Source organism: Ambystoma mexicanum, chromosome 3p, assembly GCF_040938575.1.
Source record: "Ambystoma mexicanum isolate Mex_15411 chromosome 3p, UKY_AmexF1_1, whole genome shotgun sequence".
Taxonomy (NCBI): domain Eukaryota; kingdom Metazoa; phylum Chordata; class Amphibia; order Caudata; family Ambystomatidae; genus Ambystoma; species Ambystoma mexicanum.
Genome location: NC_090925.1, coordinates 797,654,032 through 797,676,255, shown reverse-complemented (window position 1 = coordinate 797,676,255; position 22,224 = coordinate 797,654,032). Strand labels below are relative to the sequence as shown.

The following is a 22,224-nucleotide window of genomic DNA, read 5'->3' as shown; positions in this document are numbered from 1 at the left end:
TCAGATTGAGAAATGCAGGTTTCAGTGTTAGCAAGGAGGTCTGGGGGGGGGGAGCTGGTGTGAAAGTAGTCAGTGATAAAGGAAGTTTGTTGCATACAGACTGAGACATGCAGTAAGGAAGAGTAGAGAAGTTGAGTCTCAAAGGAAGAGGTAAGGTGGATAGGTATTAGGGGAGTGTGATGACTTTGATGATGTCATCACTCCTTTCCGAGGGATAGCCTCTCCTCATTTGGCATGGTCTTGCAGCCACTACCGGATCCTGACCCTGGGGGTGGCTATGCGAGGGAGGATCACGTGGGGGAGGTGACCCTCAGAGGGATGGACAGGCATCAGAGGAGCCATGGTAACCCCCCCTTTCCTTTTAGGGGTCCCCTCCATTCCCCATGCTTGATGGCATATTGTGAAAACTCCCTACAAGATCCTGTAAAGGCTGCCAATAGAACTTGTAAAACATTTTTCGTCACGTAAAGCAGCATGTATTGAGAAGTGGAAGAGAACTGCCATGAGAGAGAGTGTGAACCATATTGCATAATCTAATTTTGTGAAGAATATGATTAGTCTTAGATATTTCCCAGCCTGGAGAGGGGAGTTTAAATCAGCCACAGCAGGAAAATGGCTAGAGCTTCCTTTTCCAAGAATCGACAACTTGGAAACCAACGGAAAACGCAAGTTGCAGTGCAGAGCAGATGGCATCTCAATCCGGGAGCAAACCCAGAAGGGAGACGAGTGGAGGCAGTGAGAGAGGGAGCCGACCCAAGCAGTCCTGGCCCATCAGGCTTACCAGGAAGCAGAGGGGACCAGAGCCGTGGCTGCAGAGCACTGCCGACGAGAGGAGAGGTGCAGAGGCGAGCTCCAGACCGGCAAAGTTGATGAGGAAAAAGGAAGTTGTCGCGGGAACTGGAGGCCAGGACAGGCTTGGTTCCGACGCAGGGAGCGAGAACGCTCCGTGCCGCTGACAGGGTTAAGCCGCTCGAGTCCAGCAAATACAGAGGCGAGTACCCGAATACGTACAAACGTAGTGAAATAACATATATGTTGTTGGTGAACCACGAGGGAAGAATGAGATGCCCAAACTGAGGCAAAGAGACCCTGAAAGAGTGAATTGGTTGCAGAGAGTGGGGAAGAGAGCAATCCTCATTACAATCAGTGTCATCTTCATAATCACAGTACTTTGCCGTGAAGCAGCTTGGGGGAAGACCCATAACCCCCCACAATGATTGAGACAAGTTGAAACCTGAAGACGTGGCAGGAAAGTATACCAGGTGAATTGCGAATCTGGGATGTGCACCCATAAGGAACCTTTCAAGCAAACCTGTCAGCAGAGTACTCCAGGTGCCTTGCGAGTCGGGGAACCACACCCAAGTTATGTTGTCCTGGAAAGAGAATTCTAAGGAAAACCCATGACCTTAGGATCTGAACTGCATTGAATGTGATAAAAAGCCTGGGAAGGGGAGTCATTCCCCCTGCAGTGTATTTCAACGCCAGGAGGAGGGAGTTATCCTCTTGACATATAAAGAACTTGGTTATTCTATTTAAACTTTTGTTTTGCTGGAAAGAAATCTGGGGAAAGGAGTCATTCCCCGGAACTGTAAACATTACCTATTCAGAACTTTTGTTGGAATTATACCTTTTGTTGAACTTGCACATTTGCACGTTTTCAAAGCCTGGGACAATACCCTTAAAACCTTCGAGTTTGTTTTAGAATGAGAGGGCTAGGATAGGATTTCGGACACAGGACATTTTGCTTTGGACATCTTGACATCTGACAGACCCTTAGTTCAGGAAGAGGTAGGGAAATACCCCTTAGATCAGGAATAGTGAGGCATTTTCCAACCCCTTTATTATTTAATAAAAGTTTATGCCAATCACCATGAGTGCTTCGTGTTCAAGTCTCATTCTTGGTTCCTCACAGGAGGTATGATTAGCTCATCTGCTTTGTTTGTTGGTTGTAGGTGCAGTAAGAGAAATGGAGTAGTGGGAGCTTTGAGATGCGAGTTTTATGATAGGGATAGGAAATGAGGAAGTTGTAGCATGATTAGAGTAAGCATAGGGAAAAGGTGAACAGGAAGAGCAGCAGGAGTGAATACATAACAGGTGAGTACCGCAGAGTGGAGCGACAGCTCAGTAATAAGCAAGCAGAGGGCACTCACAGGTGCAGTAGGGAGGAAAAACAAATGGCTCATAGGTGAAGAGGCAAAGAGACTAGTCACCAACTGGCTTTCATTCTTCACAGAGCCTGGTCAACAGCTGGTCTGCACCCTTTACTGTTCTGCCTTTAACTGGGACACCCCTGGCTGGATGCACCTAGAGTTCGAGAGGTAATGTCACAATCTCTTGTCACCTGATCTCTTAGTCCATTAGTGGTTGTTCTCTCTGATTTTATCCCTGGTATTGCTGGGATGAGGTGATTTATTTCTGAATATTGTTGCCAGAATATCTAGTGGCCTTCAGCTAGAGATTGGGCTGATCGAAGATGGCCGCAGGAAGTGATGTCACCGATTCCAGGCAGTGGCATTATCATGTCACAAGGGGAATGGTTAGTCCCTTAGAAGAAGTACATGTCAGGAACATCTTGTCCAGTTTGCACATTTCCATCAGACTCTTCTTCAGTCCGAGACGTCCGTTTTGAGAGGCACAAAAATACCAGCACAGAATGCAAATTACAGTGTCACTGAAGGTTGTAGGAAATTACAATCCCCATGATACGTGGGTAGTTTCCATGCATGGCAGTCACCTCATGTTGGGCTAGGTTGTTTATATATTTGTTCCGTTTAAAAAAATTGTTTGCCAACACTTCATACTCCGCTGTGTGTTTCTACGCTGGAGTCCCATTTCCTATTCCTGCTTTCGGTCTCCCTTGTGTTAGACATTCTTGTGTTCCTTTTCTCATCTTTGGGGACTCTGACCTTGGCCTGCAATCAGATATAGGTTTGGCTGAATAAGATAAATCTTTTGCTTGTTCTTGTTTAATTGGGTTGCTTAACCCTTGCCAGGTGTTCAGAATTTTGAGTTCTACCTTTGTCGAACACTTTATGCAGTCGTCAGGTACTTTCCTTACGTCACCTTCATTATCTTGAAACTACTATTTTGATATGTATACGATCGACCCACAAACGCTTTCTTTGCGGGCATACTGCCTGCAGTAAAACTGCTTGGGCCCCCGTTTTGACCGTTCAATGAAAACAGGGGCCTGAGCAATTTTTGTCCCCCGGCTCCATTGTTAAGGGTGCCCCTGCAACCCCCTTTTGGGACACGCCTGCACGTCATGTTCAGGTAAGTAGGTCAAAGTGAAACAGGTGAAAACGTACACCTTTAATTAGGTCAAAAAGACCTAATGAACAAATGTGAACGATCAAATTGGGTAATTTCCTATTTTGTACAGGGATTTTTACTTCCCACTGCTCCCATCCACAACTTGTAAGCATCAGTCTCTGTTTTTAGATCAGACAAAATCAGCTCCATTTATGTATCATAATCACAAATTATAAAAGTTTGGTTTTCCTTTTGATCCTTGGGACGTTTCTGCAAATGTCACCACTCAAATCAATTTGCCTGCAATGGGCACCATGCACTTAATGAGTAGGTAGATGCTGAGGATGTTCTCCTCGTGTCAGGAGCCTGCTACCAAGTATGATTTCTAAGCAGACGTAATGTCTTGCTAGGTAGGTAATGTTCAAGTACCATGTCCTAGCAAGGATACCATTTAAGTCTGAAGGAGGGTGCGTAGAAGAACTATTAATTGTGTTCAAACACTGCCAAGTTGCAAAGCTATATGGTAGAATTTGTATATGAGGTATTAAATGCCAGTGAAGTCCCTGAATTCAAACCGCACATAACTGCGTATCCTGCAGCTATACCTGCAAAGCTCATGTTCCAAAGTGGCTCTGCTTTTCATTTGATTAACTCGGACTACATACAGGATTTAAATTGGTGTAAGTGGTATGTACCTTCCAATTTATTCATTCAGGATGCGAGAAACTGGAGAGTGCCAGAATGACGCATTTATTTTAACAGGACAACCAAGCTACACAAAATGCAAATGTATTCAACACACCAGCGTCAAATAAAATATTTTTTTCTTAAATTAATATAACACATAAAATATGATCATTACTTTCAAATATCCATTCTCTTTCTATTCACTGACGATACACTATCTGATAAGACTATCATTTTACTAAGTGCTGCTTTTGAATAAATATAGCAATAAAGAATAGATGATAAAATACCTAAAAATAAATACATTTCTGAAGAGGGCTATGTAAAAGGACACCTTTTAGTGTTTTGTAATGAGAACTACAACCATAACTGGTCTTAACTTCCTTAAGATTATCATTTGTGCCTATAGGAAATAGAAAAAGTGACTGAGGTCAGCTTTTGAAAACAATGCTCCTGTTTCGACCTGTCATTGTGGTAACAGTTGTGGGACCCCATGTCCATTGTTGCCTTATGGGCAGATATAAATATTTTACATGGGAAACATTATGGTTTATCCAGTACCCCGAATGAAGGTATAACATTTATTTGAGGGTATTAGCATGCGGAAATGGGGCTTCCTTTTTGCTTTCTAAACCAAAGGTTTTGACCATACTAACTACCGAGTCGGATAATGGTTGTGTTGGGAATAGAGGAACTGAAGGCGGAGACACTGAAGATAATATTGTAGAAGGGGAGGGTGTTTTGGTTTCCTTGCCCACATGTGGACTTGGTGGCGAAGATGCTGGAGGATTCACAGTTGTACGAGATGTGAAGATGAACGTTGCTGCTTTGAGAACCACTGGCCGGGAGCGGACAGAAGGGGCCTCCAATATTTCGCCATCCGTGTGCTGGTCAAGGTTATTTTCTGTGTGTAATTCAGCATAAATGCTGCTCCACACAGGTTGTCTTTTCTTGCTCCTATCCCAGTTGACACTGCTCTCGCTATCCACATCTTCATAGCTATCTTCATTTTCACTGTCAGTTGCTTCCTTTGCAGCTTTTATCGATTTCCTATATAAGCTTCCGGTGTACAATCTCGCTCTATCTGGCTTACGATCTCCAAGTTGGATGCGACGACAGAGGTTTCTTTGGTGCTTTATAAGATTAGAGAGCCGACTAAAGCGCATTCCACATACTTTGCAAGAATAGGGTCTTGACTGAGCTTTCGGAGTAATGGTTTTAAAGCGTCTCTTGTGATTGGTCTCTCTAAATTGGGACACATTGGGATGCATGTTAATATTATGATCTTCAAATCTCCTCAGATGTATTTTCTGGTGCGTTGAAAGATTACCTTTCTGACTAAAGCTCTTTCCACACTGGGAACAGGAATACGGCCGTTCTCCAGTGTGTATTCTCTGGTGCCGTTCGAGATGGGCCATCTGATTGAAAAATGTCCCACATTCAAAGCAGGAAAAGGGTATGTCATGGGTGTGAATTCGTTGATTTAATAGTGTTGCCTTCATATTAAACCGTTTGTGACACATTTTACAAGAAAAGGATTTCTCGCCCATGTGGATTTGCTCATGTAAAACAAGATGTCCCCTGTGAGGAAAGCTTTTTCCACACTGTGTACAGGAAAACAATTGCTCTCCAGTGTGGATTCGCTGATGTAGCAGAAGCTGTACCTTTCGTGGAAAGGTCTTTTCACACAATGTGCAAGTAAACAATCTTTCTGCGGTGTGAGCTCTTTGATGTACCACGAGCTGTGTTTTTCGAGGGAAACTCCTTTCACAATGTGTGCAGTTAAATGATCTTGCCGGAGCGTGGATTCTTCGATGTACAACAAGCAGGGTCTTGCGAGGAAAGGTCATTTCACATTCCGTGCAGGAAAATGATCGCTTTGGAGCATGGATTCTCCGATGCACAACAAGAAGTGTCTTTCGGGTAAAGGTCATTTCACATTCTGTGCATGAAAATATTCTGCCACTGGTGTGGGTTTTTTCATGCAGCACAAGGTTTGCTTTTCGAGGAAATCTCATTTCACACTGAGAGCAGGAATAGACTTTGTCCATCACATGGGTTCTCTGATGTAACACAAGATGTCCTTTATGGGGAAAGCTCTTTTCACAGTGCACGCAGGAAAAAGCTTTCTTTTCAGTGTGGGCTTCATTTGACACACTACTTTCTTTTGGAGTTAGGTCCTTCTCAGAGTCTTTGCGTGGTTCAGTATCGTTCTCCTCCATAGTTCAAGGCTGGAAAATAATGGAGAAAAAGTTGCAAGTTTAATTGGTGACTCTCAGTAATAAATTCAAATATTTAGGGGAACATCACACATTTAATCGAATTTATTAAATAACCATTGTTATATTTCATTAACATTGCCCTGATTTTAAAACGTCAGCCTTTTTGAATGCAAAAAGTACACATTTGGTAATGACAAGGAGCTGGAATGCCAAACAGGAATTGCGAAGGATGATTTCAAAATCCATTTAATGAAGGCTTCAGAAGGCCAATCCAGTAGTGGACGCTCAGCCTGTCCACCATGTTAGTGCGAAACAATAGTAATGCAGCAGAGCAGTCTAGTTTCACTCTTTTGAGGGGAGTGGAATGGTGTCACAACACAGTTAGGGTCACACAACCACGCAATAAAACACACAACACAATATATAGTGACAATATTTATACTCTTAAATGTAAGTATTGTACACAGTTCAGATACGGACCAAAAAGATAATATGGCAGGTCAAATCAGGAGACAGACAAGGTGGCATTGTAACAGACTTCCTTTTATTTTTCGAACACAAACCTGAGAAATCCCTATATCGAAGGTTCTCAGCCATACTCTATGAAGGACATATTTAAAGGGTGCTCGGCAGGATGTCTTTACAAAAGAAAAAGAAAGTCCTCTGCCCATAAATCTATGCTATTCTGAGCTCTGTCCCTACAAAATCCAACTCAATTTACACTTCGGCCCTTGGCCCTCGCAACTGAACGGTGGCTGGTTTCTAAACCCTTTCCAACCCTGTTATGTCTTTCTTAATAGGGCTCCTTGTGGTGCACAGTCTACGTCTAATATCTTTTCAATCAGTCTTTCTTCTATACATTTCCATTAAGTCCACCAAAAATGTCCCACAGCAAGTTAAAAGAAATAACAGTGTACATAAAAAAAACAGTAAATTGCTAAAACAAGACTCGGCTCATTCCTAATCCCAGTGGAAAAGGCAGTCACAGGTAAGTGAAATGCACTTTCTAATGGTCCATAGCAGACAAGAGTAGCAATCTAACATCAAACAGACCAATAAATACACAACCAGGTAATATATATGCAGTGTTGAGTCTCGAAAGGACCCAGTTCACCATTTATTTATGTATTTATTTAGTCATTTGTAAAGCGCATCTAGCCCTGAGGCATCTGGGCGCTGTTTTTTTGTAGAGACAGTGCAGCATAAAGTACATACATACATACATATGTAACGATTCAGAGTAATGCATACGGTTAACAGTTTTGGGTCATAGTTGATATTTCGGGTGGATTGTGAGAGAGCTACTTTAGCCGCTCTTGTGTGAATAGCTACGTTTTCAAGCTTTTACGGAAGGACCAAAAGGAGGTTTCAGATCTTAAAGGTAATGGAAGAGCGTTCCAATGTTTGGCAGCTACCACTGGGAAGGTGCAACCCCCTGCATTCTGTTTGAATCTGGGTGTGGCGAGTGTGCGTGCGAATGGGCTGAGCGAGTGGGTCTATTGGAATGGTTTTTGGTGAATTCGTTGGGTAAGTACTAGGGGCTGTGTTGGATAGACATTTGTGTGTCAAGGAGAGGGTTTTGAACAAGAGCCGTTAGTGGACCGGCAACCAGTGGGCATTCCATCTCGCTCTGGTAATATGTTTTCTTTTTTGGGATGTTAAGGGCTGCTCATAAGAGCATTGTTTTGAATCACCTCAAGTTTTTTGATGTTGCGTTTGTTAGAGCCTGCATAGAGGGGGTTGCAATAGTCTATCCTGGATAGGATAAAAGCTCTAGCAAGCGTAATACAGCTGTCTGTTGACAGGAAGAATGCTGCAGATTCCCTGGCGTTGACGTGTCTGGTTAAGGTGAGTGCTGAATCAAGGCAAATGCCCAGGGTTTTTACTTCCTTGGATATAGTGATAGTGATCCCATCAATAACTAAGGATTTGAAGGAGTCACAGTGTTTGTTTAGACGGTTTTGTGAGCCTATGAGGAGTAACTTGTTTTTTTGCATCATTTAAACAAAGGCCATGCTGGGCCATCCTGGTCTGGTTGGTTTGGTCAATTTTATTTAGTGATTTTGAGTCTGTCATACGTACCTGTAATAGGGATGAGGATTTAGGTATCGTTTGCCTAGTTAGTGTAGGTGATACCCAAGCCATCGAGAAGGTTGAATAGGAACTCCACAGGTGACTGAGCCTGGCAGTGCTGCTGCGGTAGGTGAGAAGACCCTCATAGTTCTATTGGTTAGGAAGGACTGTGTCCAAAGTATAGCTTTGGTTGAAAAGTGGGCCGCCGAAGAGAGGTATTTGCAAAGTATTTTATGGTTTACTAAATCAAAAGCTCCTGTGAGGTCCAGTAGGGTGAGGAGCGATAAATTGCTGTTATTTTTAATCTCATCCATTTGTATTTTTAGATCCAGGAGGGCTGATTCAGTGCCATGCCCTAGGGGTAAGCCCGATTGCGAAGGCCTAGGAGGTTGTTAGATTCCAGATGGTTTGAGATTTGCAGATAAGCTGCTTTGTACAATATTTTGAGGAGGAAAGGTACTGTTGTAATGGGGTGGTAGTTTGTAGTGATGTTAGGTTCTGGAGTAGGTTTCTTCAGTAAAGGGAGGACCCACGCATCTTTAAGGTTGGTTGGGACAGTGCTCGTTGTGAATGAGGCATTGATCAAGGTTGTGATGAATGGGGTAAGTTCGGCGGTGCAGTCTTTAATGAAGTAGGCCGTGCAGACGTCACCTTGACATCTGGAGGGCTAGTGGATTGCGATAATTTTCAAGAATTCTGTTGTGACCGTGGCGAATTCAAGTTGTGTATTGGTTTTCTGGTATGTATGTATAAAAGTCCTGATGAGTTTGGCAAGGTGTTCAGTTATTCTTCTTAGACTCAATTTTCATTTGTAGTAGGGTGATTTTGTCGAGGAGTGCTTTTTGAATATCTGTGCACCAGGCAGTGTCTTCAAGACACGATTCTTGAGGTGGCACTGGTGATTCAAGTTCTCATAGAATGGTGAAGAGGCCCTTAGTGCCAGAGTTGGCTTTGGCAATTCGCTCATAAGTGGCACTTTTAGTTTGGAGAATGGTGCATAATTTTTGGAGGCAGCAATAAAGATTTTTGTTAGATACTGTGGGGGATTTTTTCCAGTTGTTCTTGGCAGATCTCCTAGTGCTGCACAGCGTTTTAAGGTTTGGGGTGTACAAGGAGTTTAAGTGGGCTAGAGGTTTGGATTTACCAATGCTCAGTGGCGCTACTTTGTCAATGGCAGCTAGGAGAGTCTGGTTATATACCTCTACCATAGTGGAGGGATCATTGGAAGGATTATCTGAGTATTCAGAAATGGGTTGCAGCAAGGGTAGTAGTTTCTCTGCTGTGATATTTCAAGTATTTCTGGATAGGGCGGCTGGTGCCTGGGGAGGGGTAGTAGCTGCTGAGGAGTTCTTCAGGATAGTGAAGGAGATGACGTGATGGCCAGACCAAAAACATGCCGGTAGAGAGGATGTTGGTATTGCAGTTAAAGTCTGCGAGCCAGTCAAGTACACCCTTTGTCGCATGTGGGGTTAATGATAAGGTGGGTGAAACCTAAAGCTCTGATGGTGTTGGCGAGGGCATTGTCATTGGTTGGGTCGTTGAGTCACAGATTTAGATCTCCCAAGAGTATGATTCCGGAGCATGGCTTGGTGTTCTCTGATAAGAGTTGTGCAACCTATTCCTCGAAGGAAAGCACAGGACATGGTGGTCTGTATATAAGGTGGAGGGTCATGGTGACAGAGATGGAAAAGGACATTTTGATAGAGAGCAATTCACCTGATTGGAACGATTGGTTAGGGATTTCCCTTATGGGGAGTTGGTTCTTAGCAATGAATGCAACTCCGCCTCTGTTGGAGACACGTCCGTCTGCCATGAAGATGGTGAACTTTCTGGGATGCCAAGGGAGAGTGCCGGGCCGGATGTTGCATGGAGCCATGTTTCAGTTATGGCTAGGAAGTTTAGGCTGTTTGTGGTGATAAGGTCTGCAATATCTAGTGGATGTGCCAGGAGTGATCTGGCATTAATGAGCATTCTGGTTCATGTCTCCTGTGTGTTTTAAGTCAGAATCAGAAGACAAAGAAAACTCTTGTGGTTTGTAGGTTCATTGTTTTATTCAAGTGTCAAAACCCTATACTAACCCTTGAAACCAATAGAACATATAGGCACATTCAAGAACAATTTAGCAATTTCAGAAGGTACATTGGGAGTGAACTTCAGTGAATGCATACAAAAAATAACACTGATACTGAGAAAAAAATAAAATACTAGGATTGCCCCAAAAATCCAGAACACTAATAGGGACAAAGGGACAGTGGCATTTTATAGGTAAATACATGTCATGTTTAGTTTAAGGATTCTGGTTAGGGTTATAGCTTTAGTTCCCATGAGGTTATGGAGAATAAGCAACAAACTTTCTACTTACAGTCCATAGGTGCAAAGAATCGACAACCATCAGGCTGGGGAGTCTGTGGGATGACATCAGAAGAGTGCCAAACCCAGGTTCCAATACCAGAGGATCAGAGAAAGTTGATTGCAGAGGGAGGGTCAAGCACACAGGATATTATGGTTTGCGGGGGTGGAGGGGCACAGAAGAGACTCTGCACCAAGAGAAAGGAGACCTAGCAGGGCAGGCCTAACAAAAAGCGGCCAGAGAATGCAGGGACACCAGCACAAGGTGATGGCAACTTAAATAGCCCAGGAAGAGTAATTTATTAGATTGGGGGTGGCTAGATACCTGTTCATGTCTCTGGTGTGTGGCAAGTCAGAATCAGGAGACAAAAAAACTCGTGGTTTGTAGGTTGATTGTTTTATTCAAGTGTCAAAACCCTATACTAACCCTATACTAACCCTACACTTCTGTTCCCTACGCTGAACGAAAAAAAAGAGTTCAAAAGGGTGCACATCAGCATGTCGTACAAAAAAGTTTGTCTGCTGTCTAGAAACCAAAGATAGCCTGATTCCTTGCCCTGCTACTAAATAGGAAAAGCATCCAATGTAAACAGAACAAATATTGCATGGCCCTTCGGCTCCAAATGACATGTTCTAGGCTGGTTTCTGGCCCCCACCGTACTGTCTCTGGATTAGACAAAGTTGGTCACCTTCAGTGAGCTTCCACTACGATTAATTAATTCAATGAATCTTTTACAGCACGCTTAATGCAGGAGACCAGTCTCTAAGCATGGCACCAGGATTCAAACCTGTGTTGCGCTGCATTACCTTGCTTCCAAAACAAACGCGTTGCGCCAGATCTATTCTCCAGACCCTATGATCACCAGTAAATGTCTCTGGGATCTTCACCCTATTTACAAGTCCATTAAATGTTCAATAGCTCTCTTTAGGGCTTCCCACCCAATGTACAATGGAATAGAAAGTGTCTTTAGGCCTCCTTGCTGCTTACACAATTCAAAGTCTGTACGTGACAAGTTCTTGCAAATGTCTCTAGATAGCCCAGCCTCTTCTGGATCACTTCTGAACCCCTTTGTCTCCTATCCCTCTTGAGGGTCTCTGGTTTCAGACCCCTCTTTGGGTCTGTTTGAGTGCAGCCCACCATAGGCCATACTGATTATCATGCCGTACTGGGGTCTCATGTTTCTCAGCGCCTCTTGCACTATTTGGTTGCTCACTCCGTCTTGGGCATTAGCCGGGATTGTCCGTCCTCCTCTCGGTTCTCTGGATGTACCGCATACCTGGTTTGCTGTAGTGGCATCCCTCAGGTGAGGCGGTCTCCTCGGCAGAAGCAGAACCGCTGTTCCTCTGTCTTCCTTGTCCGTGCTTCCCATCGGTATGTGACCGTACTTCGGCGTCTGATCCAGCAAGCGCCGGTCCATCCCTTTCTGTGCAGTTGCTTTTCCATCTCCCAGCTTCTTCCCAGGTACCAGCGCTCTGTGGGCTTGATCGCCCTTCTGCACTCCATGCTGTCTGCGTGGGACTGCTTCCTGGCTCTGCCTCGAGAGGGACAGACCCTCCCCTGCATGGCTTTGCAGACTTCCAGCTCTCCCACGCTCTTCCGTTGGTCTCTCAGGACCTTTATGTTCCTCCCTGCAAGAAGACTGAATACACCATTGGTCTTGTGCTTCATTCAAGGATGGCAACAGTAAGGGGTCAGAATCCACACCAGCTACACTATGAATATTCTCACAGTTGTCTCATGTAATCCCCATATAGCCAATAAAGACATTAGCTTCCTGATACAAGGGCGTGTAACACATTACACTGTTGAGGTATGGCCTGCCCTCAAAGCGGGCGGGGCAGAGGTCACCCCAAGTGGGATCCTGCATGCCTTGTCCCTTCGGCGTGGTCAGCTTAGCAGGTTCAACTCCCTAGACCCAAAGGGGGTGCTCCCCCCTTGGAGAGAGCGGACACATTCCCTGGAGTTGCCACAGGTGAATAAAAACCCAGAAGATGGCAGGACCAGACCACAAGAAACAAAATAAAGCACCTTCTGTAGATGAACGATGGGGAAGTATGGCACCACAGAAACAGCAAGGAGATTAGAGTAGGACCCAGCAAGCAGAGCAGCCAGGCACAAGGAACTTCCTTCAAAGAAAAACATGTGCTGGTGGCAATGCTAATTGTCCATCAACAGCACAGAGTCGAGGAAGAGTAGCAGCAAGCCACTCAAATGTTCAAGCAAGGCAACAGAGGGGCTATCACCTTCGGTCCAGTGAATTCCACAAGGACAAAAAGGATTCAGGAAAGCACCAGAGGCTGTAGGCTTGAAGGTCCAGCATGAAATGTCGGAGGGAGCAGAGAAGGCCAGCAATGGATTCTTCTTGTACAATGAAACAGAAATCTGCAAAAAAACAGGACCCAGCCAGGACAACAGGGTTAAGGATCCTAAGGAGCAGTCCATCCCATCAGCAGACTTCAAGGCACATTTCACTACTAATCAATAAAATGACTGTCTTCCTAGATATCCACACAGACAGACCTGGGGGCTATGCTAACCCATGCCACCAAATCAACACCAGTGAACCATTCAAAGCTTTGGCGTCCATGCAAACCCTGCAGCAGAGCCAAACTCTATAAACACACAGACAGACAGGCACACGTCGGGCAGATTGCTTAAAAGACTAAACCGGAAAGTCCTTGAAACTGAGAGGACTGAGAAGGTTCAGAAAGGAGGCCCCAAATAAAATTGCTAGGGTGTAGGACTTAAACAGTAAAATAAAGGCTACAGGTTGGTGTAGCCAAAACAAAATGTACAGCTCCCCTAGCCTAGTCCCAAACACTTTCTGGATGAGAGAACAAACCCAGGGACAAAATGGGGAGCTAAAAGAGACAGCTGCAATGGTATGCATATGGGCTGCTACTGGCACCACACCAGAAAGGAGTTACAGATGCCAAGACATCTAAGGCAGAAAAATAAAATGTAAAGACTAAGAAAGCCAGGAAAATGTATATGGCACTCAGAGTTAGCCAAAAGAACCCCATAAAAGGAATATTCTGCTAACAGCATAAAGCCTCAGCTATCCAACTTCAATCTTTATAAATATTCAGTAAAATAAACTTTGTTAAAGGGACCTTATGGTTAAGTTGCGCTACTAAAAACCTATGAAATTCACTAAAAAAACATTGTTGATGGAACGTTATGGTTCGAAGTAAAACCGAAAAACCCTTGAAATTCGCCAGTTATGGTAAGCTAAGCAACCATAACTCGCGCCACGACCGTGCACTGCTAACACTAACACCCAGGACATCAAAGATGACATCACAAATATCATTGATGACATCACTGATGAAATCACATGTCTAGCCCCTTCTTTTTTGTTCACTGCCATATAGACCAGGTGGTTTTATTTACTGACAGTCAGAAACGTAACTTTCAAAAGGTATTACATTTGTAGATATTGCTATTCTCACATGTTCTTACACTACTTTCCTTACAATTTAATTGCATCTTATGATGTACATATATAGGGGAAGAAGCAGCCCTGAAACACAGCAATCATTTTTGGGCGTCAATGCCATCATGTAGATTATACACAGTTGCTAATGATACTGCCTCTTGTTTCCTTACTTTACTCTCCATATATAAGGCCCACATTTGTATGCATTGTCGTCTATTCATATTTTGTGTGTAGTAGAAGAAATATGTAGTAAGTGATGTATTATTAGCTACTTAGTACATGTTTCACAGTACGGAAAAGTTTGATACAGAAGCATTCAACATTTCTTTATATAACTTTGGAAAAGTAAAAATATAACACCTCTGTGGTGTATGCTGCAGGCAATATGAACATTCCTGTATGGAACAAGTTACTTACCTGTAACTGTTGTTCTCCAGCATGGGTCTGGCATGGATTCACATGCTCATGAATATTCCCCGTCGTCAGGCTGGGAATCCTCGGTAAAGAAAAAACCAGTATCAGTTTCGTTTCTGATCTGTCTTTCGTAGCAATAACCAATCACTGGTCTCTGCGTCATACTGACCACAGCCAATGACTGCCCTCTACCTAAGCACCGCCTCTGGCAGCCATCTTCAGATTTGGAAGCACGTGAAGTGGCAGTATGACCAAGTGAAGAGCCGCAGAGGGGTAGGCGGGAGGGTTCGCATGTGAATCCATGCCAGACCCATGCTGGAGAACAACAGTTACAGGTAAGTAAATTGTTCCTTCTCCAGCATGGGGTCTGGCATGGATTCACATGCTCATGAATAAAGAATACATAGCAGTACACACATGCCCAACCACGGGAGGTGGCAAAGGCTCAACATTAAGCATTACATCAAACCCAACATTAAGCATCTTACCTCCTCACCAGGCTCACCTCAGGCGAACAGGTTGCGCAGCACTGCTTGGCCGACCCTGGACTCCTCCCTGGAATCCCGATCGACGCAGTAGAATTTCGTGAAGGTGTGCGTCGACCTCCACGTAGCAGCCCTGCATATGTCCCGCAGGGGCACACCAGAAAGGAACGCCGTGGTGGCTGCGATCGCTCTGGTAGAATGGGCTCTCGGACAGCCAGGCAGCGGTCGGTTTGCCAACCGATGACAGTACATGATACAGCCGGAGAGCCATCTGGAAATGGAAGCCTTCGAGAGAGCCTTCCCCTGATTGACAGGTCCAAAATTCACAAAGAGTTGTGACGTCTTCCGAAAACACTTCGTGCGGTCCACGTAGAACTTCAGCGCTCTAGCCACATCCAGCGAGTGCAAAGTCCTCTCAGCCGGCGACGAAGGCGACGGGAAGAACACAGGCAACACCAAGGGTTCGTTGAGATGGAAGTCCGACGGCACCTTGGGCATGAAGGAGGGGTGCGTCCTGAGCACTATCCTCGTGTCGTGAAAAGTCAAGTACGGGGCCTTGCAGGAAAGGGCCTGGATCTCTCCCACCCGTCGTGCGGAGGTGATGGCCACAAGAAGCGCTGTTTTCCACAACAGAAACTTCAACGGGGCCGAGTGCAGAGGCTCGAACGGAGGTCCCATCAGCTTGGTCAGCACCACGTTGAGCTCCCACGCCGGGGCCGGAGCCTTCACCGGCAGGAACGATCTGAACAGTCCCTTCATGAACTCTTTCACCAGACGATGAGACCACAAGGACGTCCGGCCCGTGGTTCTGGTGTATCGGGAGATCGCAGCAAGATGAATCTTGATGGACGCGTGTGCCAGTCCAGCTTTGGCCAGCGTCAGCAGGTACGGCAGTACCTGGGGAGCCGTAATCCGTAGAGGGTTAATCTTCTGTGCGTGGCACCAGACAGAGAACCTCTTCCATTTGTGTCCGTAGCATTTAAGAGTCGAGGACGCCCTGGCCTTTGCAAGAACCTCTCTGCAGTCGGCCGGTATGTCGTATCCTCCAAACTCTAGCGCTGCAGGAGCCAGGCCTGCAAGTTCAGCGATTTCGGGTCGTGGTGGAGGATGGCGCCTCCTTCCCTGGAGAGCAGATCCGCGTCCACCGGCAGCTTGATTGGCGGGGACGCTGATAAGTCCAGAAGGTCCGGGAACCATATCTGCCTTGGCCACGCAGGTGCGACGAGGATCATCCTGCACCGTGACCTCTTGAGCTGGTTGACGAGCCGGATTAGCAGTGGCAACGGAGGGAACGCGTAGAGGAACAGGCCCTCCCAGGGGAACGAGAAAGCATCGCCCATGCTCCTCGCCTGGGGAAACCTGCTGGCGAACCTCCGGCACTTGGAGTTCGTCGCCGTCGCGAACAGGTCGATCTGGGGAGTGCCCCACCGTCGGAAGAGGCGATCCACTAGATCCTGCCGTAGTTCCCACTCGTGGCACGAGCGCAGCTCCCTGCTGAGTGAGTCGGCGATGGTGTTTTTTATCCCTGCCAGATGAAACGGCACCAGAAACATCCCTTGGGCGACGGCCCAATGCCACAGGTCCTGCGCCTCCTTGGACAGTGCTCGGGACCTGGTTCCGCCCTGTTTCCTGATGTAAAACATGGTGGTGGTGTTGTCGGTGAAGATCCTCACCACCTTGCCCTTGAGGGACGGAAGGAAGGACCTGAGGGCCCAGAACACTGCACGGAGCTCCAGGACGTTGATATGGAGGGACTTCTCCGTCGGGAGCCAAAGGCCTCTCGCGTGCAGATTTTCGGTGTGTGCTCCCCACCCTTCCAGGGAGGCATCCGTGGTCACTGTCTCCTGGTGGTCTGGGGTCTGGAAGTCCATGCCCGCCGTCAGATGCGCGCGGGTGCCCCACCACCGGATCGCTCGGCAGAAACTCTCGTCGAGTGTGATCCTCTCCTCGAAGCCACCTGTCGTTTGGATCCAGCGCGCGTCCAGGAACTCCTGTAACGGGCGCATCCGGAGCCTGCACATGGGAATGAGGTAGATGCAAGAAGACATAATTCCGAGGAGGGACTTGATGGACCTCACCTTGGCCGCGTCGGAAACCAACATCCGCTGTACCTTGCCCAGGATGGACCTGGTCCTTTCCTCCGACGGGGAGGCCAGAAGGGACACTGTGTCGAGCTTCGCTCCCAGAAACAGTGCGTTTTGCACGGGTACCAGGTGGGACTTGGCGTAGTTCACGGAGAATCCCAGGTCCGTGAGAAGTTGGACGGTCCTTGCCGTGTGCTCCACGGCGAGCTCCCTCGTCTTGGCTCGGATGAGCCAGTCGTCCAGGTAGGGGTAGACGTGGATCCCCTCGCGGCGCAGCTGCGCCGCCACCGGTGCAAGGCACTTGGTAAATACCCTGGGTGCCGACCGTAGTCCGAAGGGGAGGGCTTTGAACTGGTAGTGACACCCTTGGACCACAAACCTGAGGAATTTTCGGTGCCCCTTTAGGATGGGAATATGGAAGTAGGCATCCTCCAAATCCAACGACAACAGGAAGTCTCCTTCCTCCAGCTGACCCAGGACGTGCTGGAGGGTGACCATCCGGAACTTTTGCGCCTTGATGAACTTGTTCAGACGTCGCAGGTCTAGGATGGGGCGCCATCCTCCCGTCTTCTTCTTCACGAGGAAGTATCTCGAGTAAACTCCGGAGCCCCGAAGCCTCTTTGGGACGAGTTCGATGGCGCCCTTCCTGAGCATAGCCTTTACCTCCAGGAGAAGCTGAGGGACGTGAAGCTCTTTCCTGGCCACGGGGGGGACGCGCGGGCACCTTCTTTGAAACTCGAGCGCGTGGCCCCGGGCTAAGGCGTCCAGCACCCAACGGTCGGTGGAGATGGACTCCCACACGCTGACGAAGCTCGCCAGCCGGCCTCCCACCGGGGTGCTTCGGTGGGGGCCCGACTCCACGGCCGGTTCAATCCTGTTTCGACGAGGCTTTGCCGCCTTGACCTCCTTGGCGACGACGGCGGGGTCCGCCAGACTTGCCTCGTCCTCTGTAGGCCTCCTGAGACGACGAGCGGGCTGCTTGACGGTAGGTGGAGAAACCGCCGCCGGAACCTTTGGAGGCGCCCTTGCCTCCGCTGCTCCGAAAGGGCGTCCGTCGTTGCTGTAGAACCCCAAGGGCCCGGGCGGTCTCAGTGTCCGCTTTAATGGCCTGAAGGGAATCGTCCACTGTTTTCCCAAACAGGTTGTTCCCATCGAACGGCATGTCCAGGACTCTGGTCTGTACGTCTTGACGGAAGTCCGTAGCCTTGAGCCATCCACGCCGCCTAAGGCACACGCCGTTGCCCAACTGGCGAAACCCAGTGTCGGCGATGTCCGTCGCAATAGTGATGGCGTGGTCCGACGCCACCTCACCTTCCTGTAGGATCTCCAGGGCATCCGCCCTCTTGTCGTCCGGTGGGAAGTCCAGCAGGGGAGCCAGTTTGTACCATAGCTCCCTGTCGTAGCGGGCCATGATAGCCAAGGCGTTGGCCGCTTTAATCGTCGTCGCTGCCGACCAGATGACCCTGCGTCCCATAGCGTCCAATTTCTTTCCCTCGCCGTCCGGTGGGGAAGTCGATGTGGAGGCCGCACCCCCCCCCCCCGCTTTCTTCCTGGCCGCCGCAGAGACGACAGAGTCCGGGGTAGGCTGCGCCCGGAGGCACAGGGGTGCCGCGTCCGGGACCCGGTACTTCTTCTCGTACCGGTCTCTTCTAGCTGGCGTCGTGGAAGGGTTCTTGAGGAGGGTGAGGCCCTCATCCCAAATGTCGTCCAGTAGAGGCACCGCGAGGACCGTCTTCCTCTTGGCCTCGCGCCGTTGATAAAGGAATCCTTCCTTTTTCTTCTCCTCAGGGCAGAGTTGGAAAAGCTCGGATGCCCTGGCGATCATGGAGTGGAACGATCCAATCTCGTCGGGCGGAGAAGCCCTGGTGGGAGGTGACGACGGTAGATCCTCGTCGTATACCTCGTCGTCCGTACCCGTTGCTGCCGTGTCAGTCCCCGTATCATCCCCTCGGGTGGACGGGGAGGAGGGCTGGACGGGTCGCAATGGCTGAAAAGGAGGTGGAGGGTGAATCCTTCTTTTCTTGGGCGGGGGAACACCAGAAGGTCCCGGTTCAGGATCCCCCGACGGGAGAGGTTCCTCCGTCGGCAACGGTAGTCTCGTCCTTATCTCTGAGCATAAGGACTGTATAGCCCACAAAATGGCCGCCGAGTTGTCTTGCGGCGCTGGTAGAGGGGAATGTCGTCAACTGCGTCGGGATCCATCCCGACGGGCCGGTCTTCATCCACGCCAAGGCCGTGGCTTAAGACCTCGATCAGCTCTTCCTCCGAGGTTGGAGCCGAATCTACGACGACGCCCTGCCCCCCTTTTTCTTCCCCGCCGGGGATTTCACGGGGGCCCTATCGATGGGCACAAAAGAGGACTCCCTCCGAGGTGGCAGGGAGACTCTGAGCCCCCGAGGTCGCCACCACTGGTGTAGCCTCCACAGGCTGAGCCAGGGCCGCCGCGACAGTATCGATAGAGGACTTGGCCGGATGGATTAAGGCCTTCACCACCTTAGGTGCGCTCACCGCCTTATCCTTGAGGGGGGGGGGACACTGCCTCGCTCCCCCTCCGATGGGGCCTTCGAGCTCGACCGGGGCCTCTCCAGGAGCTTCGCCGGGTGCTCGCCCTTCCTCTTACCCGACCCAGAGCGTTGGCTCGTGGCTGAAGGTGCCGGGGAGGGTGCGCCCTGCCTGGCGCCCGTAGAGCCCGACCGTTCGGCGCTCCCGGTGCCAGCGGACTCGAGGTGCTTGGCCTTGTGTTGGACCCCCGTCGCCGGGGCGTCCTCAAAGGTCTTAGAAGACCGCTTGGATTTCTTCCTCTTCTTCTCGCCTGACGGGCTCTTCCCTTCCAGCCAGTTGGCGAGGCGTTGGTGGCGGTCCCTCATGGTCCGCTCCGACATATTGCCGCAAAACTCACAGTCCTTCTCCACGTGCGTCTTGTCCTCATGTAAGCAGTAGAGACAAAAGGAGTGTTCATCCTCCTTAAAGACGTTCTGCAGCTGGCATCCAGGGCAGACCCTGAACAGCTTTCCGGGCGTCGAGCTTCCCTTCTCCTGGGCCATGTCCGGGCCTGAGAAGCTTCTGGAGTCCTCCAAAACGTAGCTCGACGAAATCTTCACCCTTGAGGGGCGCAGACGAATCCGACACGGGTCCCCGTTGATTGGATGGAGAGTCGGTGGAGCTTGAGGCTCTTTTGACCGGAAAAAACGAAGTTTTGAGAAAAAACGTGAAAAAATAGCACTAACGCTCGAGAGCAATAGCACGAGGATCCCAACACATGAACGTGCGGTAAAAATCTGAAGATGGCTGCCAGAGGCGGTGCTTAGGTAGAGGGCAGTCATTGGCTGTGGTCAGTATGACGCAGAGACCAGTGATTGGTTATTGCTACGAAAGACAGATCAGAAACGAAACTGATACTGGTTTTTTCTTTACCGAGGATTCCCAGCCTGACGACGGGGAATATTCATGAGCATGTGAATCCATGCCAGATCCCATGCTGGAGAAGAGTAGATTCCTGTACTAGAAAGACTACTGCAATGGAATGTTCTTTAGAACACTACATTGCATAATGAAGTATGTAGTTTATGACATCTCTCGATAATCCCGGATACTTTTTTCCCAACATTACATTCACAACCCCTTGTATGAAAGGTAAATGCAAATGTGATGTCATCAATGACATTTGTGATGTCATCTTTGGTGTCCTGGGTGTTAGTGTTAGTGCACGGTGGCGCGAGTTATGGTTGCTTATCTTACCATAACTGCCGAATTTCAGGGGGTTTTCGGTTTTACTTTGAACCATAACGTTCCGTTAAAGTTTTTTTTACTTAATTTCACAGGTTTTTGGTAGGGCAACTTAACCATAACGTCCCTTTAATAAAGTTTTTTTTACTGAATATACACTTTCATCATGTGAATTTGGGAGATATCACTAGGATTCCCTTACTTTGTGTACATGTAACATAGAACATACTGAACCCCCTCTGAAATTGTTCTATCGTGCCATATAAAAACTGCACAAGTTTAAAAAGCAGCCCATAAACACATTATAAGTAGTAATAAATAACCATTAGTACCTACATGTCTCACACATAACCCATCCATTTAAATACCATGTGTAATGAAATGGATTATACCATTAAAAAAAAAGATATTCCTCCAAGGTAATTACCTCACAGAAACTGTACAGCTAGTAGCGACAGTAGACAAACCCAACACAACGAATACAAATGACAAGAAAGTAGTAAGTGAACTTCATTCTTATTGTATGTTTGTACACTTTTTGTATGAGGTGCAGAACTAATAATTTATTTCTGCTGTATTCACACAGAAATGTGCAGTACTTTGGACGGGCTGGAGGAGAATTTTCTGCATGGCGAAATGTCGGAAGATAGCGATAACAATGGTATACACTTCTTTGCATAAGCAAATGAATAGTCAGTACTTTATGGGTACTTAACATATATAGATTTATTTTTAACAGACCAGGTAAAAATTTAAGAAAGTCCACCAAAAGAGACCGTGCAATACACCTTTAAACGCATAGAAGACAAAGTGGACATGCTAAAAGAGAATTTTAATGGGTTAAGGCAATTTGTGGAGGACCATGTCAAGGGAAAATTAGATACCACTGTCCAACCTGTACCTGTCCCCCTTCTCCATTTCCCAGTGAACTATCCCCAAACCCTGAAGAACAACAAACGTTTCGATGAAACTTCCATCCCTTCATCCCCTCACCACCAGCCTGTTAAAAATGTCCGCGGAAAGAGCGCCTGTTCGGCCTGTCCGTTATTAATAAAATATGGATGTCCTAAGGACAATACACCTACCCGTACCATTCACAACCAAGATGTACCTGTTCTTAGACCACACCAGCTGTCCAAGGTGTCCGTAAATCAACATTACCACAACTCTCTCACTAGTACTATAGACGCCTTAGCACCCTGCATTAACAAAACCAAAACGTAAAGACAAAAAGTCCTCCTTCTGGTTCAATGCGGAATTAGTTTCACTAAAACGAAACAAAAGATCGCTTGAACACCGCCTAAAGAAAAACCAGACCCCAGAAGCCCTGGAAGAATTCAACGCTGCAAATAAAATCTACAAATCAGCCATCATCGCCCATAAAGCAGATGCCTTTAATACTAGAATTAGTAACGCGTCCTCCGACAGCAAAGAGTTATTCACCATACTCAAGGAGCTGGAGAATCCAATCCCCATAATCAATACAGTCAAG

At 47.6% G+C, this 22,224-nt stretch overlaps 1 protein-coding gene across 5 annotated transcripts in view; it reads right to left on the bottom strand.

The window, feature by feature from the left end:
* Window positions 1–3,986: 3,986 nt before the first annotated feature.
* Window positions 3,987–22,224, bottom strand: part of LOC138580898 (zinc finger protein 300-like) — a 290,853-nt gene continuing 272,615 nt past the window's right edge. For all 5 annotated transcript variants that reach the window (XM_069651807.1, XM_069651809.1, XM_069651808.1 and 2 more), the window contains one exon: window positions 3,987–6,170. In XM_069651807.1, coding sequence (XP_069507908.1) covers window positions 4,521–6,161 — 1,641 coding nt within the window. In that variant the 5' untranslated portion in view covers window positions 6,162–6,170 and the 3' untranslated portion in view covers window positions 3,987–4,520. The remainder of the gene's footprint in view (window positions 6,171–22,224) is intronic.